The 24,733-nt window shown below is 40.6% G+C and overlaps 1 protein-coding gene across 8 annotated transcripts in view; it reads right to left on the reverse strand.

The window, feature by feature from the left end:
* The window catches only part of LOC111251886 (gamma-aminobutyric acid receptor alpha-like), a 53,399-nt gene extending 30,867 nt beyond the window's left edge, over positions 1-22,532 (reverse strand). For 2 of the 8 annotated variants that reach the window (XM_086990569.1, XM_022808973.2), the window contains exon 1: positions 21,702-22,532. Coding sequence is in view for 2 of the 8 variants with exons in the window: in XM_022808973.2 (XP_022664708.1) it covers positions 21,702-21,754 (53 nt within the window). In the remaining 6 variants the exon portion in view is untranslated. Of the gene's footprint in view, positions 1-5,104; positions 5,217-6,098; positions 6,503-10,298; positions 10,365-10,456; positions 10,824-17,393; positions 17,481-21,701 lie in introns of those variants that run through there. The other 6 variants (XM_086990566.1, XM_086990562.1, XM_086990564.1 and 3 more) reach the window with 6 other exon arrangements.
* Positions 22,533-24,733: the final 2,201 nt, after the last annotated feature.

Consider the following 24,733-nt stretch of genomic DNA (forward strand, 5'->3'; position numbering starts at 1 on the left):
ATATGTGTATATATGTATATATACAAGATTTATATGGCGAGCTGTCTCCACAGCTCCGACTCATTAACCACTCCGGTTTTCCGATTTTTATAGCTGACCGCGGCTCAGTTGTTGAAAGTTCAAGTGATTGTATCCAAGTTAGCGGTCTTAAATACGAAAGAATACAGTGAATATACGTATTAAAAGAACAAACGAGAGTCACTGACTGTAGCATCGCTAAAATAGCGCGATTTTAATAAACTGACATTTTTCGCACTAGTAACCAATATGATTAATACAAATATTTAAAGGAAAATACATAAAGTAGGATCAGGACCAGCTCAAAAGAGTCATTATCAGATTTAATGCAAACTCTAGCTCGGTATTACTGTATATATAGATAGACGATCAATTGAGAGAATTAACTGGAAAGCATAGCTATGCAGAAACCCCTAAGAAGGCCACTAACATTTGCATAGCAAAGAACGTCCTCTAATTACGATGGGCAAATGCGAAAAGATACCTTCTCAGAAAAAGTGTTGAAAAGACAATGCCAGGCCATTCGACAGTAGGAAAGAGAAAAAATACGTCTTTTACGACATATTCCATCCGTTTGTCTCTTGTTTTCACCAACGACATCCCTGCTTTAAGCTTCTCTAATTGCAAGGTTATCGCAATACTACCAGCTCGCCTGCAAGCGATTACGCCTTGTAAGGCCAAACGTATTAGCTGCTATTAGCTCGATGTTACCGTTTGGCTGTCCGTGATTGCGAGTCATGTTTTGGTCCTCTATTGTTGAGAATAATTCGGGGATAGCTTCAGTAACCTATCAAGGACATTTGGGCAGAGGTTCGACTTCGCCTTCTTCAGCGATGATCAGGTGTTTATCAGGGGGCGGTGTCGGCCAGCGAGGATGCTTACATCAGTGCTCCGGTTAACTCACAACTGTTCAACATCTACTCGACAGCTCTGGGCAGAAATAAAGGCCCTTCACCAAAATTGACTGCATAAGTGTTATTATGTTCTTATTCACTGGCTAAGCCCTGCTGAAAGCGGAGGCTCTACTTGTTGACCAACTGCTAAGCCCGTCATTAAGCAGACTAGCTCAAACGAGATAGGAAAAGCTTATGGTAAAGGACCGACTCAAACTTATTATAGTTATGACATTGTACAATAATATATTTCCGACGTCCGATCGCATGTAACTGCTATATGATTGTGTATTCTGCAATACAGCAAACGCGTCTACATATTGTGATCGATCATCGGAATCATCATCAACAATTTACTGTGTTACGACGCAGAAACCACTCTAAAATAGCGGGGAATTGGCAATTTTTCACGACGTAGTAGCGGACGGCTCACCTCTACGCCGACAAAAGTAGCTGCCTTAAGTAGTCTAAGGACGTATGATACAGGTATCGTGCTCTTTGAGGCTTACGGTATTTATACATAGTCAGAGGAGAAGCAGACGATATCGTAGCGACAGTTGAACGGCACGATTATAAAGAGAGTATTGCGCTATTTAAAATCACACGAATAAGGCTCTTAATGTCCACCTATAGCCGGGTATGAGTTAAGTAATGAGTCTTAGTAATTAGGATCAAAAACGACTGGCGTTTTACCCTTGAGATCTTTTTGACCTGTTACTAGTAGTATAATCGGGGCATAATATATCCACTTTAAACACTTATATACCTGACGCAAAACACGGATGTGCCACTTGGATATTTTTCCTGATGTCGGACGCTACGAAAATAAGAATCTTGCTCTACCACCATTATCATACGGTGATCGTCACAATTTCGTTACATAGAAATGAGGTTGTTCGTTCATTTTTACCGAAAAATGTACCAGTATATTTCACTTTAGTTTTACTATTCATGGTCTTATAATATTATAAGGGAGCACAGGCAGCAGGAAGTGTCGTCTTGTATTATGTAACGGAAAACAGAGTTTCCAAAAAGCGCATTCAGGAAGGCATTAAGATACGATTATTTTCGACTTCTGATTTTTGGACCGGGTTGCCTCAAAATGGAAATTTTCATATGCGTATCACATCTCTACTAGGCGCTGACCTTAACGTACCTTCGTGTTAGTACGCAGGTGTAAATCATAGCCTGGCCTATTAAGGCGGGGGATTCCATAATGCCGACACATGTGTTAAGTAACACTAAATGATTTGTATCGATTAGTTTGATCAAACACCAGGATGTTGAAGTTGGGCCGGAATAACAGCCTTTACAGATTCACATATTTTCATATATTTTGTTAATTGGCATTTATATGTTATAAAGGTGCTCATACTCAGTAGCGAAGGATCTAAAGGTTTAATCTTGCGAGTTGTTCTCGGTGATTCTGTGTTTCTAAATTATTCTTATAAATCTAGCTTGGCGACGCACGCTTTTCGATTCTGAGCCTTCACTGAAGTTCAAAAGCACGATCATGTTCAACGAAACTCTATTATTTCAAACTACTACTATACTTACCATATTCAGTAATTTCTGTGACCCATCCAGGGAAACATGTTGGGCGAGACGTGAACCCATGCCTACATATTCTTTTCGTACATGCTTCTTTGTTTGCTTTTGCTTTTCAAATTTCTTCCTCTTGTAATACAGTCGTTTAAGTAGTATCTACTTATACGTGAAGCGTGCTGGCCCTAATAGGAAAAGCAAGAGCAGCAGCTGCAGGAGCACCAGCTGCGGTTCGCTTGTTGTAAACCCCTTTCTTGTCCGCTTGCTAGCGCTGTCTCCAAATGGCGTGACGTTGATTACTTAGTCAAATTGGAAGAGCATTGGCGGGAGGTCCTAAGAGGAAAAATAGGAAGAACGAACATTTGATGGGGACCTATGAGCCTTGCGCCCGGAGAAAGAGAAGACGCTGGAGAAACGTTTCTAGCAACACCAGCAAGAGCAGGTCGGTCAGTAATTTCCGAACGCTATTTCGCTACGTTGGCAGATCAGCGCCGTTTGTGTCACTGATGAGCCGCAATACACTTTAGTCTACAGTCATACGAAGTCGGTGGCTTAGACAACGACGAATACTCACTCACTGTTCTGCTTGCATGATTACTTCCGCACGCTATGTGTCAAGCCATCGTTCTTCGTCATCCGAGAAACCCTGCGTTTCTCGCTGTATCCATGTGCCCTTTTGGTATTCCTGGTCCCCTATGTTCGGTCTTATTGTACATATGATTTCAACCTTCACCCTCCCGCCATACTCTCGCACGTTTTGGCGCGCATCCCCCTTCGCTTGCCATCTATCCCCCTTTTCCTTTAGCTTACTAGCATTGCACACATTGTCACGGCCTGCCTAAGTCGTCGACATTGCGGGTTAACTTTCTTATGGTGTATTTAAGCATGTTCCTCGTCGTTGTTGTCGCTTTCTTCGCAGTTCCTGTCCACGCCCCGCCTCCTAACATCATCAATATGATTATTATTCCCTATCGAACCGCGTAACGATCGATCACGTCCATTAAGTACCCTGCGCTTTAAAGCAGCTTTCTATTCGAAATCGTTTAACTTTTTCATGGAGCACGTCGCCTTCCGCATGGTTAACACTCTCATGGTCCTGTCCAGCTCAGTTAGGTTTTAAGTAAGAGCCTTTTGCTTGAGTGAGGATTGTGCTAATGAAGCTGTTGTGGAGCTTTCTGTGGCAGATTCTGCAACGTTTGCCTAGAAATTCAGTTCGTACAGCATTGGCAGGTTTCTAAAAAGCCCGCCCCCCCCACGATTTGCCTCTTATCGATTCGTTTCCTCAGCCTTCTTCGGTGTCCCTTTCTATATCGCTCTATATACGTTCATAAACGTAAAGAACTTCTCCTCGCATGGAAGTCCTGATTTTCGTTTCCGTTGCTGCCACTGATCGTTTTCTCGTAAAGTCAAATCTCTTCTCCTGAAGTGCTTCTGGCTTTTTGCACTTCTTTCGTCTCACCATTTTAACTTTTTTCGCTCCGATGTCGCGATTCATTCGCTTGCCTTGCGTTTCTCTCTCTCTTTCTTTTGTCAACAAGTTGCCTCGGCCGAGTCCTTTCCAAAATTTCAGTGTTCTTTGCTAGTAGATTAACCTCGACGCCCGATGACTGCTGTCGATATCATCCTTCTATTACTTTTGCCTATGTTTGCGAGCCTTCGCACTCGATTCTAAATTGACTTTAAGTAGCTGAATGAGTGACGTGGCTTTTTGTCCTCAGGATCAAAAGTAGTTCGTCCTTATAATAGCTTGCTTTATGTATTGAAAGCTTTCAAGAGCGCCGTATTTCAACTCAACGCGCCCCCAATAGTAAACCATAGAGAAATGACATACGTCGGCAGTCTTCCTGTTCTTCATTGTTGCCCAACAGCAGTGTAAATTAGGTCTAACGACAAATAAATTTTTAGCTGAGCTGTTGGTTGCTAGGTTGTAGTAGCTAGACAAAATAATAACAAATCGTCCTAAGTTATACCGCACTGTTACTCTAAACAGGATTGCGACCTCAGATGAAGATTCATCTTTGCTATCACTATTACGACGAGCGCCATGGCGAACGGCAAACAAACGAGTGTCAGAGATCGTAGATTTGCTAGCTTTCACATGTAACTTTCAAGTTAAAATTCACATGAAAATTATTAGCTCGATCCATTATTTATATATGCTCAGAATTTTTGCGTAGACACGGGTGCCATATAAACTGATAGCATCTTTATGATACTATGACTAAGAAAGACTAGAAAAGATTTGAAATTACTTCAACCTAACACAATATATAATATCCATAATATAATATAATTAATATATGTAAATCGCAATAATAGAGTGCACGGTACAGGCCTGCCATAATGCGGCTGTTAGCTAAGCATGCACTTGTTACGGTATGTCTCATATCAGCACGTACCGGTTCATGCTTTCCTCGGTATCCGATGAATACTAAACAAAACATTTTCTATATTTCAAATTTGACTTTAAGTCTCTCACCATTAATGCAATTTGGAAATACGTAACGATATTCGCTATTGTGTACTGAAGTCTGAAAGTGTTCACGGCAGAAATGGCCAGCCCAGGACACGTATGCTACAATACCTTATTTTGAACGAGCTATCGATTTCGCGGAAAAAGGAACACTCAGAAGGCCTAGGCTACTCACTTTGCTTTGGATGTCACTATATCACAGCAAAGCGCGCAGATTGAAAGTCAGTCATGTGCTCAGGACGGTGAGTGGATTTGCTCTTCAACATCAATGTAAAGGGGCAAGGCTCCTAGAAACAAAAATCGTTTATAGCAGAATTTATGAGGGTTTTCCTAAGTTCAATTTGAACTTCAGCAGGCAATAGTTCTACACAGACAAGTGTGTTAATGTTTTTTTTTTTACATAAATATGTCTAGAAAAAAAAGTCAACCATGAGGATATGTGCACTACTGTATAAGCTAGAGGATATACTACAAAAAAATATATTCATTGTTAATTCACTCAGACCTCTGTGAATTAAATAAAAACAATTTCATACATATTGTATCTATCAAACGCGATTGAAACTCTTTGCTATTGTCCGTTTTGTAAACAGATACAACAAGAAATTCATACTCGACGTAATAGTGAGTCTATCAAGTGTGAGATTATGGTCTTCAGTTGTGACCCAGCTCTGGGTTTTTTTGCTCGCACGACATATAAGCTTATATGCTTAGATAAAATTTCTGTTACCGCTCATCTCTGCTTCCCTGTATTGCTTGGGCCGTTGACCAAAAAGCCAGTCGCCAAGCATTGTTTGAGTTAATGACTACGCATCAGGTATGGAAAGAAGTACTAAGCGCTACGCAAGCCCCTCAGATTATCTCAGGCTTAAAGAACTGCATTACCCCTCAAAGATGTTTCGCTATCAAAAATCGGTACAAAGCGCAGAGACACGCTATGTCATTACTAGTGTTGGTCTAGTTTGACGGTGAATTGGGCTAGATCAGGGGTTTCGGAGGTAGTCACTGACCCTCGTTTTCTTTTTTCTCGAATGCGGTGCACAGGCAATGGGAGGACTGCTTTCTTTTGCATATTGCTGAGGCTCACGCGGTTCTCTTCCTCCTTCAAGGCAGATTATGCCGATATTTCCCTGCCTGCCTTCTTCTAGGTTTTTACTTCCTATGCTTACCTGTTATACAGCTTATGCAAGGCGCTGACGGGTCTATGCACCCTGAAAAGCCTCGGCTCCGTGTGGCGTTTTTCAAATTAGGAAAAAAAACTTGACATATCAGTCTCACTCACAGTCGTTTCGTGCTGCTTGGTACTACCTCTAGTTTTCCAACTAGCTTCCCCAAGTACCGACCGGGCTCAAACAAGCACGCATGAATGATCTAAAGCGCATACGATAATATCTGGAGTACTACGTTGCTCTTGTATAAATAAAATTGGATTGGCGCGTGCTAAAAAATACACTCCTTTCATCCTCATTACGTGCGGATGCTTGTTTCAATAGAGACAAAAGCATATACTCCTATAATACGCCTTCAGTGCAAGTTTCCAGTGTAATTGCACCAGGCCACTCGTAGGCTGTACCGTACTTCAAACGAGAAATATATACGTATCATACAAGCGCAGCCTGTATTTGGATATCTTTCGAATCTACTTACTTGACGCAATTGACTAATACCAGTTAATCCAGAGATTGCTGCGACTGCGGTGGACAAATGGGACGAGATAAACTCCCTGTAAGTGGCTTAAAAATTCTTCCGTAGAACAGCGTCAGTACTACTAAATGCGTCACGTAGTATGAAGACACCCTCACAGACATACGAAAACCACACAGGTCCACTTTAGCGGCCTTAGAAGCAGAGACAGGCGCGCCCGATTCCTCGCAAGCATTTTCCTACCCCGCACGTTCGGAGTCATCCGGAGGAAAGGTGAACATAATTTTTTTGCACTTGTTCAACCACAAGTTATACGTTCCAACGCCATATCATCTATACGCCCCCACTCGCTCTGCCGGCCCTATAGTCAGCCAGATAAACTATTGCGTTTTTGCCTGATGCCGTCCTGACGACATCGGAATTGTCACTGTAGAACATCCTTAGAATATATGTTCCTTTCCCCCTCGGAGCAACCGCATAGTGAGGAAATTGCAGGACGAAAAGCGCAATGAAACACAGATAGGTGTACGTATTGTGTAAGCAAATGCGTTGGAACTTTCCAACGTGTAGAAAATTAGACTGATAGAACGTCTTCGCTTCACTGTTTTTCATCGCGCTAGTAAAAAGCCTGTACGCGCTGAGAAGTACATCGATGAAGTCAAAATCACTACACGATAACTATATAAAAATTACCTTGATTTGGAACCTTATTTAGCTGCCGATTCTGAGATATTCGAAGCTCTCTTCTACAATTGTGCGAACTATCGAGTCGATTTAAGGGTCCGGCTGTTTTTCGAGAGCCGTCAGTTACTCGAATACGTATATACAAATATGTTTCATAATACTGTGGTACGGTGATTTACAAGAGGTGTTTGCGTGCGCCATTGGTACGTTCTGTTTTTTGCTATTTAACACCTTCAGATGCGTGCTACAAGCTTTTTTTCCCCCACAAACATCCAAACAACAGTGTTTTGTCAATTATATTACAGTTAGTTGACTTCCACATATTGTACATTATTCAGTTATCACTTACGCACTTCAGATCACGATCTGTATTTGGCCGTCAATGATTTTTGCAGTGGCTCAAAAAACTGCTGGTGTCTGAACGTAGCTTAGCTTCACTGACGGAACGGATTCTGTATCAAAAAGGTATTCAAAAAAAGCGTTCCGTCTTTGGGCTTGTCCTTATGTAACGCGACTTTGTCCTACATTCGAACTGCTTCTGATACGGTTAAAATTCTAATGACTCGTGAAGGGTCTACAATATTGGCGCGACATTTTTATTTAAATTGACTGTCTATATGATACACGCCATTCGCCTGTCGAATATTACGACGCAAATTTATACATTTTTTATATATGCTTATTGTACTACAAAATGATTTAAGTAGCCTGTGTAGTTTTTTTACAGGCTGTGCACAGACTCCATTGTTATTAAATTTAAATTTAAAAAAATTGTTATTAAACCTAAGACGTGGATGATTTCCCGCAAAAGTGACAATCCGCCTCTTTCGCGTTTTAGCGCAATTATAACATATTAGACACATATGATAGTACATCAAACGTTCCTCAGTTTTGATTCGAAACGTTTGTCTTATTTCTGTCCTGAGCACATAAGTGTTTCTATATATTTATTTTATCGAACAGACAATAACAATCAAAATATATATTTTTGATTGGGTGTTGTGTTAGCTATAGAGGCTTTTCAGGGAGTTACAAGACTATAGTTGTCAATATTCACTATTCTTACGTTTTTATAGGAAAATCTTTATGATCTTTACCACTAATTTATTCAACGACCGTTTTTCTATCTCAGTAGAGATTTTTCGACCGCTTCGGGCTAAAAGTTATTTGTAGCAATTTAACACAGTGCCAAAATTGCTGACAATACAGCCGAAATTGCGGTTTTAAGTTTTAAATTGCAGTTGAAAGCACAACTTAAAGTGCTTGTGAATGGGACTTGTTTGCAATACATGTGTAAATCAATTAGCAACTTGAAAAATTAAGAAGATAGCCGAACTTATATACGCTTGCAGTTAACATTAGGCGCGCGTATTTGTTCACTGTAGATAGAACAGATCGGGAACATTAAGACATTGATTCTACTAAATTCTACCCTTGCTTTGACTCATCTACTATATCAAATGGCCCTTGGAATAGGAATAGCCGCATTTGTCACACTAGGGGATCAAATGTATATGTTAACAATGTTCAACAAGGTATCAGTCACTGCTAATGAAGTAATCTTGGCGAGGTCAATCGCAATCGCCGATGCCGTCGCGTCCCGATACATAATTGACACTAACTGAGAACCAAACCTCGTACTGGAATGACGTAAACTAGAGAAATCGTTTTCCTATGATTCACACTCAAACAAAAGAGACATACATGAGCATAAGGATCGGCACAGATTTGCTTCGTCAGCACTGCGATCAGCGAGTCCCTTACATGGCCGAGCTCGGTCACTCCGTCAAGCCGGCTCCGGCAGTAAAAATGACGCGTGTCAACGTGTCAGAGAAATATATGTACAACTCTGTATCTTTCAGGGCATTTGACTTCTCCTGATTCCAAGAAGCTACACGTTCAACCTCAATCCTTTGTTCAAATCTCGAAGGGTCTGAGATGACGCATTACTCGGGCATCCATCGAACCGGGAAACTACGGCCTCTTGGGGCACTGGTCCGCTTTTTCCGGCACTTCCTTAGTCGCCCAAATTGTATTTGTCTGTATACAACTTGCAACAATGGGCTATATGGGTGACGAAAGCAGTGACAATATATCAAGCTTCTGAGATGATGCCTAAAGGCGGTTCCAGGCGAAAAATTCGAGGCATAGAATATATTTGGCTAGTCATTGATGCTTTTCGGCTTGTAAGAAATCGTAGCTCTACTCATATACCGCTAAGTTAACATAGTGATAATTTTGCCCTTTTGTAGGCTTATTTTATTGCTTTCACTTCGTAAGACTTACAAGTAATATTTCCAATACTATGAATAGTTAAGGAATGGCAGAAAATATTATCGTTAATGTTACTGCACTACATTAGCGCCAAAACTAGCACGTCTGGCAAATCGGACCACGTATGCCGTACGCCTTATATCACTCCGAGCTACAGCTTACCGGAACCCGTTAGCCGTGGCGGCTTATATACTTACCAGTTATATTATGCATGTTGTTATACGCTATTTAGCAACCCATGGCTATTGTCTTCCTGAAGATGAAGTCCCATAAAATAAACATGTATTTTTACTAATAGCCCACATTAAATGAACATACATATATCGACTTGTTCGTTTGAACGACAGCTTTGCATTGACCCCTTGGGTATGTATCGTATAGTAGTAAAGTGAATATAGGGTAAATGGTCTCCTTATGACACTTGTTAGCCGCTGTCTCGAAAAGCATCTCAATGGCAGCTTCTCTATGCGATTAGTCACTATACATTTACATGTATTAGGTATAATAGTCCATGAATCCACGCTCATTCGTAGCTTGCGAACATACGTTTAGGGGGCTGATACGTGGGGTTAAAGAAAATCTAAAAAAAAAAACAGAACAAAATGTAAAGACTAGGTTTTCTCGACACTAGCATCCCACAGTGTGCTAGAAATCAATTTCTAATATGCGCATGAAATGTAAGCAACGTGATGCTATCAATACCAGGCTAAGGAAGAGCCGCGGCCTTACAATGCTTTTTATTAGTAAACCTACTTGGCCGAACCTACACAGTCCAGGATTCGAGCCCCAAACGAGTCGGCGCCCCACCCGCGCAGCCATCAGAGCAGTCGACCCTTGATGAAAAGTGAAATACGTAACTGTTGTTAGCTCTTCTTTTAAAATACAGTTTTGTTCAAAGATCAATGTAGTATAAAATAGAGCTCACCCATTAAAAGTAGTAGTATACGCGCCATAGGTTACGTTAACAGAAACATCTTATCCAGCAATTTCAACTCTAGCGAAATCTATCTCATGTAGCGCACCGCATTCGATTCACGCAGAACTCACATTAATTGTCATCAGGTATCACCGTCATTCACTTTATGAGGAAAAGGTAAGTGGTAGGATTTCCCTCCGGTGCATTTCATACTTTCCTCTCAAATTCGACAATCCGCAGCTTCGAGCAATTAGCGTCCCGAAACAAATAAGTCTTCGAGAAAGGCCAACTGGTGGATATGTACTGTGTTGATTTTTGGCAGGACAAGCTTTGCCCTAGCAGCTTAAATGCTTAGGCCCATAGGTGTAGAGGCCAGTTTAATGGCAAGTTCTTTGGCACTGCCGTTATGGAGTGAGTTATGAAACAAGGTCGTTCTCGATCCCGTCTAGTTAGGCACCGACGCTGAGGGTTAGTGCGAATTGTGGCTATTATCGACTTACGGTTACATGAACCTCTCAATCCGGCACAGGTGCTGCCGACAGGCATAACAGCGCGGCAGACAAAACTCGGTGCTACAGCTGCGCCTCCTCCTGCTTCGCAAAGTCCTATTTGTTTTCTTGGGAATAGGCGGGTTGCGTGCCAGTATTAACAAGACGGCCAGCCTAGCTATATTATGTCACTATCTAGAATTTCTCTGCAAAGATCTTCTAATCCAATTCTATTTAAATTCACGTCCAAGTTAAATTTAAGAAATCTTGAAAGCGATACTGTGTAAGAAGGTGACGAACAGTACTGGATGATACATTTCAGGAATCGGTGATTTTCGGATTACATAGATATCGTATATCCCAAAACTACACCCGTAGGTACTTCTATTTCAGGAAAGAGAGAAACATTTGTTAGGATCGGGTGCCTTGTACAACAGTTACGGTCGTAGCATATATCATCATAGTCATATCTGTCAACAAAATTACGCTTACGCTTACGCTGATACTTGAAGAAGATACCATTCGTCGCAAATGTTACGCCACGGAGGCAAACCGTTACTTTTTTTCGCAAGTTTTTTATGTAGACTCAGTAAGCAGGAGAAGTTAGAGTTATCTCTTTCATTTGATATGAAATTTAAAGAAACGTTCGCTTCCAGTTCTGCTACAACAATACGCATGTGACACAGTGAATTATGCTGTCTTTTAACGTATTTTATCCAAACAAGTTTCCCTTTACAATCGGCGAGCATATTTTTGGCCGTTTAAGTATCAGAAGATGAGCAACCCATTATCAAGGTTTGCCTTTTTTGACAATAAACATTTTTGAACCAGATCCGTTAGAGCGCTAAACGGCAGGTGACGGATGATACAAGCTCGCTGGGCTTTTAAGTAATCTTTCGTCTTGGATCGAACGGCCTGTCATTTGCATTAGCTCCAACTGAAAGGTACAGGATTTTAAGGACATAGGTTTCACACGCTTTTAGGAGGCTTGGCAAATTAGGACTACCAATAGGACATTTGATTTATCTGTCTGCAAGAAAATATATGAAAGGAGATATAAAAGAATAAGAGGGAAGGGAGGCCCACCCATAATTAGGCCTCAAATATTAAGCAGCTATCTCTAAACAGGCTGCATCGTCGTCAGGATTATGCCGAACGAGCCCTCGTAAACCCAGCTTCGATTAGATTTTTATAATTAACATAAAATAGGAAAAAGCTAGCATAGTTGAATATTACATGCATCATTTAATTGACTATGGAGATCAATGAAGCTGCGTAATTATTTTCGTTAAACTGGCGTCAGCTATTTTAACTTTAAAAATTGTTTTATTATACCTATCTGCGGATAGTCCCCTTCGAAAAAAAATTAAAATTTCCATTTTCTTACTTATTCGTATAATATTAATAACACTGTCTTTTTTTTTCGCTGAAAAAAATAATGACACAGTGCCGCACCTTTGTTCTGGGTTCGTGTAAACGTTATTCTTCAAGGGACTCATTACCACGAGTGCTTCGAGTACAGAAGCCAAGGCCGACATTTCTGATTTGCGCCAGATAGTTCATGCTAAGATAGTTCAAACTAGTGTGTGCCAATTGCTGCCGCTTTGCGTCAAATCAGGGGGTCTGAATAGGCTGGCAAATACCCATCATACTCATGATGCCCAGTAGATGTAATAACTAGCAGTCTTATACGAAGAAACGGTCTTTACTGGATGAGTAGAGGTCCCTTTTTTACCCTACTGAAGGTGTAGACCCTACTTAATTGAATGTATCCATTTCGACGATGTCTCGAAGCGCATACTTACTTGTTTCGGTGACAAGGCAAAGAAAGATGATCTACTTTGTTTCCTCTTTGTTGCAGTGATGCCATGTGATGGGAATTCAGCCAATATAATGTAGTATTTATACAAGACGGTAGCTAGTCCAATATTTGATCCGTATTTGGTTAATAAAAGGGAGATGAAAACGATAAGCTGATGGCGTGGTGAAGGCTATCATTGCCCTTGGTTATTGACTCAGCCAATAGATATGAGACTAATCGTTAACTGATGCCACAGCCGAAAATAGTTTCTTTTACGCTGACCTACTTCTAATTGCTTTTCGGGTTGTGGAAATTGGAAATAATACGATAGAATCAATGATACTGAGCATGCACTGCAGGCTGGCAAGGTGTACAAAAGGTGTATACCGTCACTCCAAGAACTTTACTCAATTTCCAGTTTTCTCGTGATTCAAGTTTTTCTTAGATACATCTTCAACTGTTTCTAAATTTAAGATGTTATCGGTTACAATCGCTTTCTTCACAGAAACAAACACTTCTAAATATAAAATTCTTTTTTTTTTATTATAAAACGTATAAACGCACTCATAAAGTACGCAAAGCTTAAAAGTACATACGGTCAATAAAAGATAGTAAACTAAATTGAACTATTATTGATAAATAAGTACTTTTATTGAAAGCAAACATGGTATCGTAGATACTTTTCTATATATATTAAAAAAAAAAAGAGACATGTATAGTAATAAGTGTGCAAACAAATGAAGCTATAAAAAGAAAAACAGCTTTCCCCATGTAATAACAGTTGGGACTCATTCTAAATCAGCGCTATAAATTAAGACCTAAGAGTAGATAGGGGATATTTATTTAAGTGTTATGGCGGCTTTAGTTACAAAGAGTTTTGCCATCTGTCTGCTACTATAGCTTCACGCATAGGTTATCCTATATTGTGTCAACACAACTAGGAACAGAAACAAGTTTTTTTGTTCGCTTTTTGTGTGTATTTACTGGTTTGAAGCCCCTTTTCAGGAAAGGTAGTCTTATCTCGTGCTGTTTCATATTAAAAACAAAGCAGCTTTTATGGTCCGCATCACCCTTTCTCCCATAATAAAAACGAATGAAAGTATGCATTACTGCCTGTAGCCTATAGACCATTGACACGTTTATACTATTAATGAAGGCTGAATCTATAGAAAGAAGTAGAAGGGTGAAGTGGCGAGATCAGTTTCAGTGGAATACGAACTCTTGTCACAATACAGGCGACTTAATCTTATAACAGATCTCAATACTATATAGCCAAAACTGTCCAAAAGAAAATCAACTTTACCCTGTTTCTATTTGAAAACGAAAAATAAACATGTTATCCAGAAAATATCCGGAAAAAAAACACATAACGGACACATACCTATTCAAAGATCACTATTGGCCTTAGTGGATTACCGAACAGAACAAGGGTCCAGCTAGAATCTTGTTGACACCAGCTGCCCAGGAGCGCACGGACGTCAAAATATTCAAACTTTGTTTCGTTATAAAGCCAACAAAATGAATTTCAAAGAAGTAAATACGCTATCTTCAATAAATTGGAACGTATACATTATTCGGAGAAGAATCTATTTATATCGCATTAGCTACGCTACTACTGATAATGGCTGCAAACATTATAAGGAGTAACACCGATTACCCGACTCATTTCTGTTAGATACCTATGTATATATTATTTTTAATGGGGACATGCCTGATCGTAGCCGATACCATAATACATCAGGTTCGCTAAGCTGTAAGACCATAATCTTTACGGTATTTTCGCAACTTTTGTCCGTTCGTTAGATGTTAGAAATAGAAGACAGGAAACTAGCGACACATAGGAATAATGGTTGTGATAATAATCATCTAAAACCATACTTAACTGCGGTGCCGGGCTTATATTCTAAACGCCTAATAAAATTGACAATTACGTCGATGAAGAAAACCGCAGTAAGTAATTAGAGCGATGAGAATGGGAACAAAAGACGAAGATCGGATAGAGTGGGTCCACAATCAAGATACGCTATCGATACCTTACGTTCCCCATCCAACACAGGATATTGAAGATTTAGCAGTGCATAGAATTGTGGGAGCTGGAATAAGAGCATAGCGTGGAATAAGGGGCTGAACAAAAGCTCGAATTTTCCTTAAACTAGCTAATTCCCCATTCATCGAAATTGCGGATATTGAAAAAAGGGCGAAAAAAGTGCAAAGGGAAAATGCGTAGGGAACTCTAAGCAGGCCGAGAGCGGTCATGCGAACTGTCATTGCAGCGGCGACAGAAGCGATGTGAAGGTTACCGCAATCCAGTTAGATACGGGCCTAAGTATATGTTCGATATTCTTTAAATGTCGTTAATTGTCGTGAGCTTGGGGCCACTAAGCGTCAATGATGACTATAAGTCTTTTGCGAAAAATGACCCCGATCACCTCTGTAGCATCCGACACTTCTCAATATACAGCTACCGGAACCAGCCTCAATGCGAAAACGAGACCAAATAGGACCGATGGTCAAATTGCCACGAGACTTTTCCAAAAAAAAGACCGAAATCAACGCTGCGTAGCGAGGATGCATACCGCACTTTAGCATTGTTTAAGATACTCACGTTATAGTATTACACGGACTTAGCTTTATCTAGTTTCACAGGTTCATTTCAGGCAATACTGGTTGAACAAATTTTGTAACGCAATTTAACATTACGAATTTTCTCTAAAGGTTGATTGTGCGCAGTGGAGACGATTTCATTTGTGTGCCTTATGCAGACGTAACAATGCCTCCTTCACTGCGGTAGGTCACATACCTTTTGGAAATAATGGTTCTTGGCAACCTAATGTAGGCACAGATTTAACCATCTAGGTTTAAGGGCTGTATTCAACCGCACAAGCTTTGCTTAGGTGTAAAAAAATCTAATTGCATTGCTAGCAAAAATCTGCTTGTTGCGTGTGCATTAAGTCATGCATAGACATGCATGTTTTCACGACCTGTCGAGTCCGTAAGCCATCGGTGGACGTCTATAGACCTCGCTGGATCGAAAACAGGCAGCGCTGTCAGCAAAGAGATAAGCATATACGAATGGCGCCAGACGCATACCAGTTGTAACATTTTAGATATATACTTCTAAGTTATCAGATCGCTGCACCACGTAAATAACTATACAAATTACTTTGGTGTTGCGTTCAATCATTTATCAGAAGATCTAAGAAAGCAGACCGAGCGATTAATCAATCCTCTGCTTTCAAAGCGGGCGTCCCTTAGAAGTGTTCGGTAATGACACCTGCAAACGGCTCGTCTCATTTTCATTTTCTCTTACCGACATTACAACGCAATTAAAGGGCGCATACAATTAGAATTTAATTGAGTCCTACGCATTTTGACCACGGAGAAACGTGTGTGTAGGTAGAGTTTGTGGTGCCTTCTTTCTTGACGATACTTTTTCCTCTGTCGGCTGTAATCTAATTTGATCCTGTCGCCCTACTATCTGCATTGCTAATGGCACTCAATGTTCAATTCCTGCCGATCTTTTCCGGCGCAAGTTCGGTGTCCACTCGATTAAGGGCACTATCCACGCGCCCTGATTCGACAACTACCGAACGAAACGATTCTGGCCGAATATCTACCGAGCCATTCTAACTAGTTTTGACTGGCAGGGCGAAACGGACAACCGTAATAATTAAAGACAGCTAATGTACAGCCCAAGACCGGGCACTTTGACGCGTCGCGTCACAAACGCCACATTGCGCATCGCTACTAGCCGGATCATTTCTACTTGTCAGTCCAATAGAATCGAGTTCAATATCGCCGAATGCAACCCTTAATTTCGTTTGCCCGCTGCATGGTATTACATTCCCTCCGAACTCTTAAAGGCGCGCTCACGAATGGTAGAAAAGACGAGACACGACCAACTCTGCCGATGCGATCTCTCCGTTCCCTTCTCCGCATTCGTGAATCGGAGAAATTGGCATAGTTCCTCTCAGTTTAATAGATAGTATTCGTATTAGGTTTCATAAACGTATAGGTGAAAGTTTTGCTATCGAAACACGTTGACATTAAACGTCACAGCTTTAGGTACTACTGATCACCACGTCAACCTTTTACTGGAAGTTAGAGTAACTTATACCTAGACGAACGTATAGACCTCACATTTCGAATTCGAATTCGGCGTTTCTATCTGGAAGTGAGTGGTGAATCCTTAAGCAATAGACGTGGCAAGCTCGCGGCTGTGTCAGTAGCTTTGTCTAAAGAGGAATCGTGCTATCACGACCGACACCGAACTCGTCGCCGTAGCTATTGCTGACAGACCCATTTCTCAACTAACAGCTGCCACCAGCTTTATTTTTTCTGCTGCTACGACTGGTCCGTTCGTCCGTCTACACATCAGAGTATACAAGTCTTTCTGTCTTTTGCACTTCCCCGATACGTACACGCTCGAACCTTGCTACCCTAGAGGCGACTTATAGGGTTGATCCGGGGGTCATCGTTGTTATTGTTGTCTCCGCGATCATTCCGTATGACACAGTCCCGATTTGCCACATAATGGTGTCATTTCAATGTCAGTTGTGTCACGGCCTTACGACACTGCGTTTTCGTAACAGAGCACCATACAGCGGAGTGCATGCAGGCCCTAGGACCCACCAAAGTAGACAAAACCTTTACTCACTGTAACGCTGACTATGACGATTGCTGTGGCTGCTGCAGATGGCGACCAGTAAGCCAAGTCCGCCGAAGGCTTATGTCGGTCAGATGTCTATCAAACGACAGGCAGATGACGAGGACGATCAGCAGAGGAGGCATGACAGGAAAAACAAACCACACTGTTTCATTCGGAAACGGAGAGCGGGGAGGAATTGGGAAACTAAATAATATTCGATTTCGATTTGTAAGCATCATTCTTTTGACATGGTCGTGCTCCTTGTTTTTCATTCAATCAACATCAGATCACCGTTCTCCTTCGCCGAGTTCAAACTTTTTCCGTGAAGGCTGCGCAGTAATGACGTTATCGTGCAAAAATAGTTCTTAGACATTTAGAAAAAGCTTCGCAAAAACAATGTTTCGAAACATTTTCAACTGTTCGATATACTTGGCCATGAAAACAACAGTGTCCCTTTGCTTATAGCCCTTTGACCACCCCGGATATCGGCAAGCGCATTCAAAGAGTTCAAGCAAATTCCCTACAAATGCTAGCTAAATTTCAATCTTCTGGAATCGTTTATAGAGCATTCGCGCCACAACTGTGCAACGAATCGTCAACGATTGACACGATGCTTTAATGCTCGTTTATGTCGTTGGGTAGCGTCGATGAAGAAGAAGGCACGGCGAAACCAGCGAAAAGTAATAGTCAAAATGTAGCCTTATATTGACAAATGCTAAGCGTAGCTAATACCGCATATATTTATATACCGCAGATATTACGTCAAAACAACGGTTTGTCCTTATGCTCTGTCGCCTGTTTTTCCTTCCATTGTTGATATATCTGATGTGTGAGATATCTGCGAGGGCACTTTGTCCCATGTAAGCCCATTTCGCTATGCAGTAGACGAAATTCTCTATTGAGTTCAGCAGAATACTCATTACCAAACTCGGGTCAAACACTGGCTTTTGTAGTTAAATACAAATACAACATTTATGTATGTTTCAGTTCTATACTATTAGCTACAAAATGGCCAACGCTATATGATGAAGGCGTACACATCTTCCACATACTATTACCAGTAGAGGCGAACGATGGAAATCTAAATATAGCTATTCTTTATCTTCTCGAGCCGAAAATGTTTGCTGCGATTCACTTGAAGAAAACGAATCTGCGCGGAGAAATTAATAGGAATTCTTATATATCTTCTCTTTTAGAAGAGCTTGTTTTTCTTCACGATGTTGCGGGTTTCGGAGTTTATGTTTCTTGTTCGCATATTCATTTTTTTGGTAGGGACAACCAAGCCTTAAACTGGTTTGCAATTAAACTAGAGAACGATCTTGCCTGATCGGTAATATCGATCGTACAAAGAACACCTACGCGATATTTTTCCTTTTTTCACCAACCCTAACCAGTGAGTAACAGTAACTATCTGCTATCACAGGCAAAGATTTTTTCAGCCGTTTCATATACTAGTTCTCATCCTTTCACTTCAATATGTGGCTTCGGAGTATCACCTTTTCTTCGGACGAGGCCTTGCGTGACCTCGTTAAGCGCGACGCACTTTGTCGGAGCGCTGCCGCGCTATCTTTGTCCTGCTCGTGGCCTATGCCCTCGACACACAGGATCCGACCTATCTACATTTTACTCTATGTTGCTTACTTAACAAAAAAGAAAAAAGCAGTTACAAGTAAATACTTCACAGTGAGGTCAGCCACTGAGTATTGGTCTTGGAGGAGTGGGCAAATACGCTGTTCTGCCCCCATTGAGTACTAATGAAGACTTCGAGGGTAATGGAAGCTGATGCAAGAACGGTCGATAATTTCAACATAACAGGCTCTAAGAGAATCGACCTTCTATCTGATGTGAATATTAATAAAGTAATGACGTGAGAGTTCAGACTAAAAGCCATAACTAGGGTAACAAACAACGAGATTCATCCGCGCTGTCAACCGTATTCTACGCTTTTTTTTGGCATTTACTCTGGTTTAATACAACGAGAGTTGTTTGGAACGAGTCGGCGACGTTGTTTTTTCTTATAATGTATTTCCGGATGTCGCTAATGTTCCACAGCGCAACTGATAATAACATTTGATCATTAAGAGATAATCTATAGAAGAATAGGCACTTCTTTTCGATAAGTTCACAGGTAGACAAACTGTTACGGTCTCAGTGTGCCATTTGTAAACTGATAACGATGCGACAGAGGCTGTATTCACTATGTGGTAATTCAACTGTATAGCATACATGCGATTAGAACCCTTCGAAGTCCACACGATAATGGGATCTCTCGGTGTTAGCGTATTAAAAGAGCTATCTACTCTGTATTAGCTATTATAGACCCATTTGAGGTCGTACAAACGAGCTCTGATAAGCAATTGTCCTATTCTCATTATCTAAATTTTCCGTTTTACAATGCCATTTAAACAATTTTGCGCTAGGTAAGAAAAACCAATTTCTTTCGCTTGACAAAACATGTCGCAATGACAAACTTCAAACAGGTTCAACTCAATTGATTTACCTTTATTATCCAACTATACGTACCGCAGAGGTGTTCTCTTAGCGGCGAAATGTCGCTATTTTTCTTTGAGGCCTCGTCTCCATACTCTATCACCATGAATGATTCAAAGTATGGTTACTTAAACTTCACAGTATCCTTTTTTATCCTGCACTATGCACTAAATAGCCAGTATCTGTAAAAATAGCCCAACAATAATAATAATAATTTCTATTTGTCGGCCCTTTTAAGTGTAATTCATCTACTTGTGTATAATTCTCTAGACCACCTACATCACCATGCTTTATATGCAACTTTTCCTAGTTGCTGTTTCCGTATATTTCTTTTATGTTCTCTTTCTGATTGATTTATATACTTATATGTACCTCCACGAACGAAACATTTGTGGTAGTAACTATTTGGTCTCACAGCTTTCGGAGTCATCTTACTACGGGACTTGAATTACCTGTTTTCGGTTGTCGGACAAAAGACCGGCTGTTCAAACCATTGCCCTTAAGAGTAAACAAAAAATATATTCCAGAATCAGGACCATTTACCGGCGTTATTTTAAAGGCCCAGTTTAGAGTATCCACCGTGGATGTAAGCTGAGTATGAAAGCAAGCTTATCTATGCATTTGTCTAATAGAGAGCATCCTATTCATTACAAGCTGCAGAAGCAAATTGAGGATTAATTGAGAATATAACTCTAAACTTCACATATACACTAGTCAAAACATAACCATGATTGTGTTTTGTTCGCCTAGAGCTTAGGTTTCAACGATGCCGCAAGGGTCACGTCACGAGGGGATCTACTCGCTTGCAATTTATTATCTCATCGGACGAGGGGTCAACGAAGGGCCAAGTGGCACAGCTATATAATAATAATATGACAACGTTTTTGGGGGGGGGGGGGGGGTAGCATCGCAAGCCCTGATTAATTCAGTAACACCTCAGAGATCTGCTGTCGTATATGTGTAGATATATATATATATATATATATATATATATATATACATGAGAATCAAATAAAGCGCGTCTGAAAAATCTATAGTGACCTATAATTATGTTCACTGCTATTATTTGGCTTGTACTGCGCATTTGATGCAGCATACCGTAAAAATTCAGCAAAATTTAACCCATTCCACTTCTTACTCCTGTGTAATCAACGCAAGCTTCGATGGGCGAGACTTGACTTCGTTATGCCAACATTATCAGAACGTTCACTTCTCGAACGTTTTTCTCCCGTCTGTATAAAATCAGTGAGAGATTTCGGCTCAATGTATATTAAAAGCTTTGTGTTCAATTAAAAACATGGCTTCACCTAAACAAACAAGAAGAAAAACATTATGATCCACCTATTCAATACGCCTGTCGTCAGTCGGTTCTCGTTGTTAACTACAGGAATTGGTAAGAAAAAGCAAATAGAATTAATCGTAGGTTACTTATATCTACGATGAAAAAGTATGTAATATTTTACCTAAGTATCCTACTACTGACTTCTCCTATGTATTCTTCTATGTACACGGCAAGCGTTAGTGAAGTCCTGGTAGGAGCAGCAATTTGAGAAAGATTTCGACGGAGTCCCTATGATATTATTGCTAAACCACACAGTGTTTCTGTCATAAAAAGCAATTTATTAACAATTCGTAGATTGTCAGTGGCTCTTACCAAGCTAACACTTTTGAGTGATGTTACAATATTTAAACATAAGTTTGGTTTAATTACATATATCTATCAGACAAATTAACTAAGTTGTTATACTTAGAAAAACGTTCCTTGACAACATGGACATAATCACCCTATTTACAGTACAGAGATACATGTCCAGATGTAGCACTTACCACAAGAGAGTCAGCAACACACAGATAACGACTTGTTGTCTATAACGGCACATGTTATTCACGTATTCCTCGAGCTCGTCACCCGATCAGCTGAATTTAGTATGTCTTATTCTTACCCAGCTTAATTTTGGTTAGGCGGTTTTGATAATAATCTTATTTGGATGGCAGCTTCGATACAATTACAGTTGACTCCAATACTGCCGTCTGCTCATAATTCGGACAGTGTCAACTACAAATTATGGTAACCTTATTTCTGCCAGGTCAGATGTATGGCCTGGTCGTCAGTCGCTCAAATCTTCAGCGTCAGATTCATGATAAACTTAGATGAGTCACTGCACATGAAGCCGAAACTTCGTGGAACACACGTGGCCGCCAGATACAATTTCGACTGAAAAATGCAATACTGAGAGTCCTGTTGGTCTTTTAGTGTCCGAATATATTTCAAGCCCTTCGCAAATAAAGCAAGCTGGGCCGTCAAGTTTTACTAACATAGAGGTATTTCTATAACGTTCTGTTTTTTGAGTAGAATCATATATGATGAGACACCAGACGGTGGCTCTCTCCAATACATTCTCATATCAGGTTCGGGACTTTTTCCTTTCGCCAGAGGAAGATGAAAGCAGTGTAACATCCAGAAATCCTAACGTTGCAGGTCGAGGGAGAAGTTTCCATCGACAGCGGTCTGGATGGCCCAAAACCTCATGTGCTCGAGGCCTCGTGGCCCTGTTTGGCCGTAAACTCCACCCCCTAGGCGAGAGAAAAGGGAAAGGGCTCGTGCCGGCTGAGCCATTCATCGCACCCGACGGCCATGCGCGGACCGGAGTTAATGCGAGTCCTGTAAGCCAGGCGTAATTTTAGTGTCGATGAAAAAGATTCGTCTTTACGAGATACTGGCTTTCCGTTTAGCCTCATTCTAACTATCACTAGCGCATCTTATGGCTAATCGTACTATCATTTCTCGGTGTACTGCTTCCATCAAAACAGGGATCTGAAGTGTCTCTTAAGAACATTTTTCCTAACTGCAGCAAATATTTATTAAGTCTGATCTGTTCAATTATTGAGACAGCATCCTTCGGTCGAGGTGTATTGTGTTCAGCTGATCGAACACCTAACAACAGTACCGGACGTAGAACGCTAGACATTTGGCATTGTGACCAAGTACCGTCTGGGCTTGAGTGTTAGTCACAATCCAGTTCAATAAATTGTCGAACTATAAAAAACGAGTTTCAGTTTAGACATCGAATTGTCGGTGGCTAACATGCCCGTAAGGTGTGAAGCTGTCACGATTTGCAGTTAAGCACGGTGCCTGCTACCAATGTTGACTCGAAGATAAGACGCAGCCTAACAATAGCGTGCGCCATACGCAAAAGGTTCCTCCATCCGCGATTAATTTCACGCTGTCATTTACTCGTCCTTACATAATCAACATTTTGTCCGAATAAGTAACGACAGACCCATTTAAATCGACAGCTTTTCAGAGTGCAATGCCTTTAGAAAGGCGATAGCTATATGTGTATGCCTTCTGAAACATAAGAAGATTAGAAGGCCATTTATGGTGCCCAGAAAGAGCTGGCCAAAGAATGCTGCGAGATTATTAGTGAGTGAGGGAGCCTGAATCACTCACTGAATAGTAGTAAACTCCGATTTTTGACATGTTAAAGCCCAAAAAGATAGGAGACCTTGCAGGATCTGAACATTAGGAGATCCGGTTTCGTAATGCTGACCCGTCTTAGATGAAATCTCAGTATCTGTTTTAAGGCTTCTTCCAGTAAAGCTATCCCGAGTCAACTAGAGGACGTAATTGTTGTTCAACCATCTTTATGAAGATGTCTGATTTACCTACATGAGCACTTTTACCAAGCTGAAAACGTGGAGAATGTCAAATGACATGAAATCTTTGGTCCCACCAACAGTACGGCCTAGTACATGCCGTTGAAGTGTTCAAGTTGAACCTGTTTCCTAACCAGAGTCTTGTTAGGCCCCATTACTTGTTTATACTATAGCAATCCTGTAAACTGTAAAATTGCGTTTTTTCGCATCTTGTTTAGGGTTTAACGCAAGTGTCTACTACAAGTGTAGGTGCGGTTTCCAAAGGTTTGCATCAAGTGGGGTCTCACATATTACGTAAACAGAAAATTTGAAAGTAGTATTTGGAGTAAGATGTGTCAACTTGCAGCTATTCGCGATTTAAGATTTAGCCTCATATTCCATAGTAAACGTGTTATCTCGTTTGTAACAGAGTTGAATTTAAATCTGCTGAGAGATGATAAATTCAGAAAGCCTTTAAAATTTAGATCATCATAATGACATGAATATTACATCAGCTGAATAGGATAAAGCTGAAGACACAACCTGATTGTCATCTTCCGAACCGGAAAAAAACCATGCGAGTTCTCAGTGACATTTTTCTGTAGAGTATGTCTCTTGTAGTATTGATTTTGCAAACCCTAATCATTGAAGTGCTTCTTAGTGCCAACATGTACGCTATTCTTCAAAGCGATTCTTCAACACTGCATATATGACTTCCATAATGCATAAGCAAAAACAAATCTCCTGGCTGTATACAGAACTAGACCCATTTGATAAAAAACAAAAACCGGAAATAACGACTTATACTAATCAGTATCTTGAATCAAGATTGGAGATATAAATGTGTGTATGTTCTATTCAGAGCTGACTGTGGCTGGTTTAAACAGTTGATAGTAAATGGAGTACGTGCCTTCTCATAATTAAGTTAGAGAAAAAGTGCCCGTGAAAAGCATTGCAAGCCTTTGCTATGCTCTTCACGGGACCGACTTTTTGTTTAAATACTTGGATATGTGTATATATACTATGAACATTTATATTGGAATATTTTCGTTGCTCACCAATTAAGAGCTCAAGTAAGGGCAATAAGATAAGATTAATTCTGTCAACTAGCGCATTCGTACGAAAATTCGATAGATTCTTTACTAGGCTTTATTTTAGCCATACATATCGTACAGTTGGTGGTGCGCGGCTGACGTAAATTTGAAAACATAACTGCATTATAG

This window comes from Varroa destructor, unplaced genomic scaffold, assembly GCF_002443255.2.
Source record: "Varroa destructor unplaced genomic scaffold, Vdes_3.0 BEIS01000005.1, whole genome shotgun sequence".
NCBI lineage: Eukaryota > Metazoa > Arthropoda > Arachnida > Mesostigmata > Varroidae > Varroa > Varroa destructor.